Source organism: Fukomys damarensis, unplaced genomic scaffold (assembly GCF_012274545.1).
Source record: "Fukomys damarensis isolate Sample0158 unplaced genomic scaffold, DMR_v1.0_HiC HiC_scaffold_37, whole genome shotgun sequence".
Lineage (NCBI taxonomy): Eukaryota > Metazoa > Chordata > Mammalia > Rodentia > Bathyergidae > Fukomys > Fukomys damarensis.
The window spans coordinates 46272346-46282909 of record NW_022900949.1 but is presented as its reverse complement, the minus strand read 5'-3'; the positions used below and the strand labels follow the sequence as shown (position 1 = coordinate 46282909).

Genomic DNA, 10564 nt, shown 5'->3' with positions numbered 1-10564 from the left:
ACTGTTCATTTTTTTTTTTTTTTTTTTTTTTTTTTTTTTTTTTTGTACCGGGGATCAAACTTAGGACCTTGCACTTGTGAGGCAGGGGGCAGAACCACTGAACTAAATCCCTGGCCCTAATTGTCCATATTGAGATGTACATGCATTTGTGTCATATGAGAGATCAGTGAGCATCCAGTATACTTCTGATCACAAGCACTCTGGTTAAAGATTAGGATTTGTCAACCGTAAGTACATTGTGCCATCATCTGCAGCTCACTCAGACCAGGGTTAGCATAGCTATGAAACTTGGTAAGACTCATAATTATGGCTGGCTATTCTTGCCGTTTAAAAGTCTTTCAAAGTCTTAAGCATTCTGAAAACATACAATAGGCAGACCAGTCTTTTATTGGTCTACCAAGAATCCTAAATATCTAACAAATTAACAGATCTTGATACATAACAAAGAAATATGTCTGAATTTAAGAAATAATATAAAATTATTATAATACCTAATATTTTAAAGAATATTAAGGAAGCTAACATTAGCAGTTGTATTATTATAGAACTTTAATAATTTAGACTGTGTTTGTGTCCAAGTTCTGTCATTTTATAACTGGGTTTTGATCAAATCACTTGGCTACTCTAAACTTGACTTTCTTCTCTTCTCTGTAAAATATCGGTACCTGCCTTGTAAGGATTTGTCAGTGTGTTGGGAGAAATAAGGGAGATAATACACATGAAGCACTTAGCACAGTACATGACACAAAAGAAGTATTAAATTAGTAGTTATTTTGTCTGAGAACTTTATCTATGCTGTTTGGATTATGGTCTTCCCAAGAACATACAGAGAATAGACAATATGGATCTGGGATTTGAACCCTGGTCCTTTGGCTCCAAATTCTGTGCTTTTTCTACCACAGCAAGGGATCTTAATTTGGAACCATAGATCTGTAAGGAGACTTTGTGTGGATCCGGAAGTCAATTGTTAGGATCTATGAGGTGATGCATCATGAAGTCCTTCCTTTGTTCCTTCAGAGGGATCACTGCCTTCAGAATTATTTGAGTTCCTGGGCAATTTATTCTCTAAGGTATCTAGATATGACAAACAGAAAAATGGATCGAAATAATCATTTCTTAGAGTTGTTGGGGAATTTGGCTGTTTTAAAACTGGCCACAAGGTGGTGTAGTGACACATGCCTGTAATCCTCATACTCTGGGAGGCTGAGGCAGGAGGAACACAACTTCAAGCCCAGCCTGAACAGTCTTTTTCCTCAACTGATTCTCTGGAGCAGATTGGGATACCAGAAGGGCACAGAAGCCCCTTTAGAAATTGAGGCGGACTCCAGCACAGATGCTCTTCTGAGTATGCCTGCCAGGGCCCTAGAGTCTTTTTGCAGCACTTTCTGTGGTTTAGGACCCCACTTTGATATTGTTACCATTTTGTCTCTGAATGTTGAAGAACCCCACAGGGATCTGAAGTGTTATCCTTCACCATTTATTTACAAGAACACTGTGGGAGAAGAAATTGGGGCCCATGCCTAGTTTACTACCGCTGATGTATTTCACCGAGCATCAAAAGAAGCAGTCATGAAGGCGCTGTGGACTGGCGGTGGAGTTTGTTCTCCTTCAGTGTTGTCAGAGGATAATCAGAAGTGACTGTCTTTTTCTCAGAAACATGTGCTTCCTCAGGACTTAAATTAATTTTTATTTCCAGTATTATCAACGCCTTAATGATCTAGTGGCAGCACCAGCCCCGATTCCACCCCTTCTGGTGTCTGGAGGACCAGGTTCTGGAAAGTCCCTTCTTTTATCCAAGTGGTATGATGCAGCGTGATTAAGTCATTTTATCATCCTCATCATTTGAATTACTGAAGCCCTTCCCAGAAAGTATTGCATGTCTGCCTTCCTGCATGGCCTGTACTAAACATTTCAAAAGCACGAAGGAGTAAATTGACGGGTTTATGCCCAGGAGTGTGTAGAGTTTGGGTGTCAGAGAGAAGATTAGAGAATGAGAAAGCAGTAGAAACTCTGAGCATTCACTGTTGTGTAGTAAGAGACACGAGAGGGCTGTGAAGGGAGTGGTCAGTGTGGCATGGAAGTAGGTCAGTTGCAGAGGGATGCACTTTATTCCCAATTATTGTCTTCATCTTCAAAGTTTCAGCGAGATTTTTAAATATTTAAAACAATACAAAAACCATTCAGAAAAAAAACAAATTCTAAGAAACATCAAAATTAAGGTTAATCAATTATGAATGTCAATTTACTTCTTCAGATTATATACTACAGTTCACATCAACTAATAAATTTTTATTTTTTTGTTTTCATAAAAACAAGTAGTAAGAATATTTTTAATTCGTAATTGCTCACATTGGCTAGTTAGTATAGGTCAGTGGTGGCGAACCTACGCACGTGTGCCACGATGGGATGAGCGTATCATTTAAAGTTCTAAAAGTTTTGCCGTCGCTGGTGTAGGCCATCGTTCCCTGTTTATTGCCCTTTTCAAAATATACTTAGAGAATAGTATTTTTATACCTAATAAATTTTCTAATCATAGTATATTTTTAATGAAAAGTTAATGCTTCTTTTACTAATACCTTAATCTCCAATGTAAACTAGATTACATTAACACCAATTTGTAATTAAATGAATTTATACTTTTTAAAAGTTTATTTAAGTAAAGATTCTGAAAATGGAGTAAAATCAAATCTCTTTGTTCAGAAGTGAATAACTATGTAATTGCTGACAGGCAGCATTTAATTCATTGTTAATTTTTTGTTTGTCTGTTTTAAGCTAAAGGAGCATCGTCAGTCTTGTAAAAGTCCTGTGTTTTCCTTTCAGGATTCAGTTGCAACAGAAGAGTTCCCCTAACGTGCTGATTCTTTCTCATTTTGTGGGGAGGCCCATGTCAACCAGCTCAGAGTCCTCCTTGATTATTAAACGGCTGACTCTAAAGGTAAAACATGCCGCCTTTTGGAATTACCCAAATTTTATTTAAATTGAGAAATTGTTAGGACTATGTATTAGTAATAAATGATCATTATTACAAGTTGAGCATCCCCAATGTGAAGTCCTGCAGACTGCTCTAAGATGTAGAACTTTCTGAGCACTTACTTACCTCACAGCACAAGTGGGAAATTCCACATCGACGCCTTAGGGCAGTGGAAATGTAGGCACACTAAAAATACCGCATAGGAACCTTCAGGCTGTATGAGAAGGTGGATATGTAACATATGTGAGTTTTGTGTTTAGATTTGGCTTGCATTCCCAAGGTCTCTCTTTATGCATGTGCAGCTGTTCCAAAGTCTAAAACAATGTTACGTACCTACCTCTGCTGCCAAGCATTTCAAATAAGGGACACTCAACGCCTAGCTAGTTATTCTGGTTTTGTGTAAGATTAAAAATAGTAGTTGATATGATCATGTCCTCATGGGGAGTCGACTTTGATCTATTAGGAAGGCTAGAAGTCTCTCGCCAGTTGTGGCGAAGTGTGACGGCTGTGACCCCTGCCTGTTGTCTCGCAGTTGATGCAGCACTCCTGGTCAGCGTCTGCACTGACGCTCGACCCCGCGAAGCTGCTGGAAGAATTCCCACATTGGCTGGAAAAACTCTCCGCTCGACATCAAGGCAGCATCATCATCATCATTGATTCTGTAGATCAGGTTCAGGTAGGTTTGTCACTCTGTCATGTGTCGCTGTGCTTGGGTAGCTGCCTAAGCCACACCCTTGGCGGGAAAAGCATGGATGCAATTTCTTTTATATCTGCTTAATCTCTAGAGAGGAAGCATGTGGATTTTTTAAAAAGTACTGTGTTCCAGCAGACATTAGTGTCTCATTGGGAAAGATCAACTGAATTTATAGAATTGACAAAAAGTATTTGATACATTTTTAGGTCTGACATTTAACTGTCCTGAATTCAAATTGGTGATAATAATGCTTTGCCATTTGTTCTTTTAGATCCTAAGATATATCATGTAAAAATAAGATTTTTGTCAATAATAATAAGGGAAAGTGAGAATTTAATTTTAATTGGAGCTGTTATTGGATTGTTTGAAAATATATTGATTCATAGATTGAATTTTGTTTTTATATTTTTAAGCAAGTGGAAAAACACATGAAATGGCTCATCGACCCGCTGCCTGTGAATGTCCGAGTGATTGTCTCTGTGAATGTGGAAACTTGCCCTGCTGCCTGGAGGTACAGTGCTCCCTCCACTTCCTGCAGACTGCACAAAATGTTTGGAGGGCAGACAAGAAAAGGTTTTTGATATACTTTTATGTTTTTCATGTAAAAGGCAGTGATGATTTGAAATGGTTCAAGAAATGAACCAATGAGTTCAAGAAAGTAACCTTTAGGATGTGGTGGGAGGTTCGATCTGAGATGTAAGGGAAAAGGAGAAAGCTAGGCAAATGCCTCCTAAGTTTCTGACTTTCAAAACTGAATTATGATTTCATGAGCTAAAATGAACACAAAGGACAGGCAGTGTGTAGGGGAAAGGGATTAAGTTCAACGTTTTCACTTGGTTATTTTTAGTTTCCAGTTGTAGATCTAAGCAATGAGCCCTAGTAGGGCAGTTGAATTTATGGGTGAGAAAAACCAGGGTGGGCTAGGGAGAGGAAACAGCAATCTAGACATCTGCTAACTTGAAATATAAGCTCACATCAGCCCTCAAAAAGTGATACAAGGGTTGAAATCTGTAGGGTAGTGTTTTTGTTTGTTATTGTTGTTATTTTTGGTTTTTTGAGATAGAGCGTCACTGTGTGTAGTTCAGACTGGCTTTGAACTCACCATGTAGCCCACACAGGCTGGCTCTAACTCACAGAGATCCCCTCCTCCCTCAGCTTCCTGAGTGCTGGAATTATGTATATGCTTGTAGGACAGTGGTCTTTAATCTGTTTTTTACTATCTTAAAGTCTGTTGGATATTTTTTTCTAATCAGTCTCCCCTAAAGGAACTTTAATTCTATTCATACTTTGTATATCAGTTTACATATATAAACAGATATGAGTATATTTGCGCTTTATACATAAGAGTAACATTTTTATGGCCCCCCATAAAATTATTTTTACTACCACATTGAGAATGCATATTGTAATAATTAAACTTTAATTACACTGTAAGTGCTAGTGGGCAAAGACTGTCTTGTACCACTCCTCATAAGTACCAATACCTATGTTTAATTTTACTAAATTCAGAACATATAGCTAGAAATACTCTCCCACTTGGCTGTCTAATGTATGTGCTATTTAATTTGTAACACTTTATTGTGACAAATTGGTGACAAAAATAATACATATTAGAACGAATAAAATAATTTTAATATGATTGGTGGAGATTAATTTTACTTATCTTTATACAATCACTATAAAAATTAATTCCTGTAGTGGATTTATCTTGTGGGTAGATTACAGTCCTTCTGTATTATTAGAATTTCATTTTTCTTTTCTTTAAATAAAAGGTTGTGGCCTACACTTCATCTCGATCCCTTAAATCCAAAAGATGCAAAATCTATTATAATTGCAGAATGCCACTCAGTAGACATTAAGTTGAGTAAGGAGCAGGTAAATATTTTTTAATTTTGATGCTATCTTCACTGTCTGCTTTCTTATAAAATACATGATGTAAAATTCAGTACAGAGCTCTGTTGTTCCAAGGAAAATTGGACTTCTGTAATTACCTTGATGAATGCATTCCCTCTTTATGGCCAGTGCAGAAGAAGCAGAAAAGGATTTGGGGCTTAAGTATACTGCGTAACCCTAGCAGGTATCCACATTGGTGGGGCCTTCCGTCTGCAGGGGTGGGAGGGCTGAAGGTGGCCAGAATCCCCAGATAGTGCAAGGCCACTACGGTGGGGTGGCAATGGCGCAGTTACTGCTGGGGCATTTGCCGTGGCTCTGTAGTGGTGACTGCTTAATTATGGGGGTTTCTGTGTTTTGTCTTGTGGTTTTGGTGAACTGGTGCAGGAGAAGAAGCTAGACCGACACTGTTGTTGTGCTGCCACCTGCAATGCCCTGTATGTCACCCTTTTCGGCAAAATGATGGCACGGTAAGCGGGAGTCATTTTCCGAGGCCTTCTTGAGTTTCGTGTTTGCTGCAGACTAATCTCCCACCCTGTAAACTGAGAGTTGTTTGTTTTAAGAGCTCCTGCTTGCCCTAATGGAGGAGCTTACATTCCTCGAGGATGTGACTCATTGCCAAAAACAGAGCCGCCTGTGAATTGTTAGAACTTGTCCTATAGCTTTATTTGATTAACTTTTTACTACTGGGCTTGCAAAAGGAGGCTGTCTTGCCTTCATTTGAGGCCACCTTTGAGTGTCCTTAGCACTTGCTGGGGCGCCCCTAGCTTTGGGTATATGGAGGAGACATAGGAGGTGTAAGCATGTTATTTCAGGTGTCCTTAATATCAGTAAGTTGGTAGGTAAGGAGTTTTAGTTGTCCTTTCTCAAATTATGATAGTAGATTACTTCTGTCTTATTGATCTACTAGTAATCTACTATAGATAAGCATTAGAATGTTTTGCTATTTTTATTTCTTTTTTGATACTTCACTCTACTGTCTTTGTCCTCAACCAGAGATAGAAAAGATTAAAATGTTTTTGTTATGCATGAAAATAGATTAAAATCCTATTCCTAGTATACCTCTCATTTCCAGACACTGAACCTATTACTTTTGTCTCTTAATTCCACATTTTTGTCTTGAGCACCACATTTGAAATGAAAAGAAAAATCTAAAACTTTAAATTTCCGTGAATTTTCATCATCTTCCCTCCGTGAAGTTGTGGTGTGTGACATTCTGCACCGTCAGAAGCAGTAAGTCGGAGTGTACATTATAAGAGGGACTATGGACCGTCTTTGTTCATTTTTTTCTCCATATGTATGTTTCTAAAAGAAACGACTAATAAATACTGTGCAATATATTAAAACAAACCCTCCACTTACTTATTTTAGTTTAACGTTTTCAAACTTCTAGCTGTGTGCACATTTAAATTGCCTGGTTAACTAGCAAACATTGCTCGTCCTTAGTTCCCTCCTTCCTGTGAATAAAGGTGCATCCTTCCAGGTGATAAGAACCGCGTCTTTATCACTTTTATGTTCCACAGTGGAAAGTTAATTTCTTGACATATAGCAAGTCTCAGCGTGTTTACTGAATTAAATTTAATGCTGTATACGAGACTGTGACTCATGAAGCAGTCTCGTGAAACTACCATTTTCCTGTGTTGTAGTTTATTCAATTGTGTTACCAGATGCAGTGCAAAATGGAGGGGTCGCATTGTCTCTGTCCACCCCAGATTTTTCATAGATGTTGGTACCCTATAAGAAATTATATCTGTTTTCACTTCCAACAGTGCAGGGAAAAGAGGCAGTTTAGATAAAACCCTTCATCAGTGCCTGCAGTGCCAAGATACTGTTTCCCTATACAGACTTGTTCTACACTCCACCCAGGAGTCCATGGCAAGTGATGTGGAGAAAGAGCTAATGAGACAGGTAAAGTAAAACAGTTACAGAGGGAAGATTAGTTGGCCTTGTTCCAAACTATATGAACTGAAGTAAATAATGCCTTTGAAATTTGTGCTTAAATATGTTTCAAGCATATACAGGAATCTGGGAGCTATCAGGAATTATCATTGGGACTTCTCATCTGTTCATGGTCATTGATTTGCTTTGTTTCTTCATATGTAAAATTGCTGGTCCAAGTCCTCTACCTGTTGCTTTTTTTTTAATTCTTCATTGTATTCTGTCAGTGTCTGTGGCTGATGTTTTCCTCATATGCCCTTTGCCTGAGAGAAGGGAGGGGAAGTGCTGGATTTTAAGTGCACACTGCCCTACTCTTGGTTAATGCCTTTTGGACAAGCGGGTTTTATTATAAGAAATCTTTCTTGATTTAATAAATCATTTAGTCGGGGATTTAGCTCAGTGGCTCTGCCACCTGCTTTGTAAGTGCAAGGTCCCGAGTTTGATCCCTGATATATATAAAAAAAAAAAGATAAATAAATCATTTAAATTATAAGTTTGGCAAAAAGTTAATAAGCTTACAAGAATTGTGGAAATTTTAATTACTGTTAGTTACTTAGGAAGTGTTTTGTGAACACTGTTCGTTTGTTTTTCTAACTATTAGGTTCTCTGCCTTCTCAATGTTAGTCACAATGGTGTGAGCGAATCAGAACTGATGGAACTCTATCCTGAAACATCCTGGGCCGTCTTGACCTCCCTCATTCACAGTTTACACAAAATGTGTTTGTTGACCTATGGCTGTGGCTTGCTCAGGTTTCGGCATCTGCAGGTAAATTTTAAGCATCTTTTACATTTTATTTTGTACTTTTAAATTTCAATGCAGTACATTATTCATTGTATATTATACTATGTTAATTAAATATTTCAGTTCCCAAACAAAATTAGAATTTTGCATTACAAGGGTTTTTTGTTTGTTTGTTTTTGCAGTGACCAGGTTAACGGTTATCTAATATTATGTTATGTGGGATCTTTAGGAGGTGGCTGTTACTTTGAAAGGAAGTATCTGCAAGATGCACCAAGTTCTAGAGATTTATAGTACAACCTTATTCTTATAGTTAACAATACTGTATCATACACTTAAAAGTTTATTGAAAGGGAAGATAGACCTCGTGTTCTTACCACATTAAAATTTTTAAACAAAGCCAGTCACAAAAGATCAACACACACACACAGCTTCTTTCTGGGAAAGAAAAAAAGTTTTTCAATTCTATGTTTCAGTGTATTGCTGATATGATTATGTATGCATTAAGGGCTGAGACTGTGAGTTGTCCGCCTTTCCCATCCCCACTCTTCACAGCTTCTTAGCGGTCTGACCTTGGGCAAGCTCTGTGAAGGGGGCAGGCTTTGCTGCTTACTGTGGGGTTGTAAAGAAAATTATGGTGGTGTTTGTGAGATGTCAGACTTGATGCCTAGCACATAGTAATAAATCTTTAGGAACTGTTGGCTAATATAATTCTTATATGCAGTCCTACAGTTGAGATGAAGTCTTCTTCCACACAGGCTGTGTTCTATTTGGAGATGAAAAATGTTTGTAATTTCACAGCCTTTATTTTATATCACTTGTATATAATTTACTGTTTTTAGTAACTTTTGTTCCAATTTTCTGGGATTTAAAAAATACATTAACTAGAGGTTAGAACTACATTGTGTTTTCCAGTCTTAAAAATTAGTACAGGAATTATTTTCTAAACAAGCTTATCACATACGTATATCCTAAATTTTTAAAGAATAGTCTGAGGAAAATTCTGTCATATACAACTATAAAACTAAAAGAAAAAGAAAAAAAGTCATACTACCTAATACAGGGTTTGTAAAAGGATTTATAATTATTTCAGTTTTATAATTTATCATTTTTTCACCCTAGGCCTGGGAAACAGTGAGACTAGAGTACATGGATAATCCCACTGTTATTTCTTCATACAGGCAAAAGCTAATCAGCTATTTCACCTTGCAGCTGAGGTATTATTAATATCTGAGTTTTCTTCTGTAACACTCTTTGTGTCCTGATTTCTGGTTTTTAGCTTGTAGCTTAAAGTATAAAAATTACGAAATTATTATGAAAAAGACTAAATCTTTTCCCTATTCTGTTAATGTCTAAAGGACAAAAGATGATCTCATAAGAAAGTCTTTTAATGTCTGCACATGGTTTAAACTTGAGTGAGAGCATTGCAGGATCATTTCATTATCTTCATTTTATTCCACTTAAATAGTTTAAAATATGTGTACATGTGTGTCTGTGTGTATATTTGGATACTTGTGGATTTTCTAAATAATTCAATTTTAGGGGAGTACCTTCAAAGTATGGAATTTTTAAGTCCTGAGATTTTGATTTCTCTTACTGCCTTTCAGTAATGTTTTGTCACCTTGCCCATAAATTTAGGTGCAGGGAAGAGTTTGGTTATGATTATTTATTTATTTTAATAGATTGGCCAAACTTCTGATTTTGACCTGAGTTTTAGGTTATACTTAGAGATGTGTGTGAAATATACCCCCGGGCATCTGTCTGAAGCCTTCGAGGCTTGCTTGTTGGAGGGTGGTGTCACTCAGTGTTGTCTCCTCCCTGCAGTCAGGACAGAGTGACATGGAGAAGCGCGGATGAGCTGCCCTGGCTTTTCCAGCAGCAGGGAGCTAAGCAGAAGCTGCACGACTGCCTTCTCAATCTCTTCGTGTCTCAAAACCTTTACAAAAGGTATTCCAGGATTCTCTCTCCAGAAGGACAAACTTGAATGAGTATTCCATTTAACAAAGGAAAAATGGCATTTTTAATTTAAAAATTAGTCTGATTTCAGTGATACCTGAAATATAATGTGGGACAAACTCTGAGACGGTTTACGGCTTGTGGCTGAGATTTTTGCCCAGGAAGAAAATAGCAAGAGTATTGCTGCTTTGTACAACCAGAGCAGGAATGATGAAGCTTTTTGTCTTGTACTTCGTCAGGTCAACAACTAAACCTCCCAGAGTGGTGCTTCACAAAGTCTGCTTTTTAGGGCCTTCACTGTCTCAGAAGCATAACCTTTCAGCCAAACTCTGGGCTCCTAATGGAATCTGACTTTGTGTTGAATTTAAAGAATCAC

The 10564-nt window shown here is 37.6% G+C and overlaps 1 protein-coding gene across 1 annotated transcript in view; it reads left to right on the top strand.

The window, feature by feature from the left end:
- Nphp3 (nephrocystin 3) overlaps positions 1-10564 on the top strand; it is a 35306-nt gene that overhangs the window by 15461 nt on the left and 9281 nt on the right. Inside the window, exons 12-21 of the mRNA XM_010625600.1 lie at positions 1697-1800; positions 2821-2935; positions 3504-3647; positions 4079-4176; positions 5438-5540; positions 5943-6025; positions 7325-7463; positions 8095-8259; positions 9355-9449; positions 10057-10179. Coding sequence (XP_010623902.1) covers positions 1697-1800; positions 2821-2935; positions 3504-3647; positions 4079-4176; positions 5438-5540; positions 5943-6025; positions 7325-7463; positions 8095-8259; positions 9355-9449; positions 10057-10179 — 1169 coding nt within the window. The remainder of the gene's footprint in view (positions 1-1696; positions 1801-2820; positions 2936-3503; positions 3648-4078; positions 4177-5437; positions 5541-5942; positions 6026-7324; positions 7464-8094; positions 8260-9354; positions 9450-10056; positions 10180-10564) is intronic.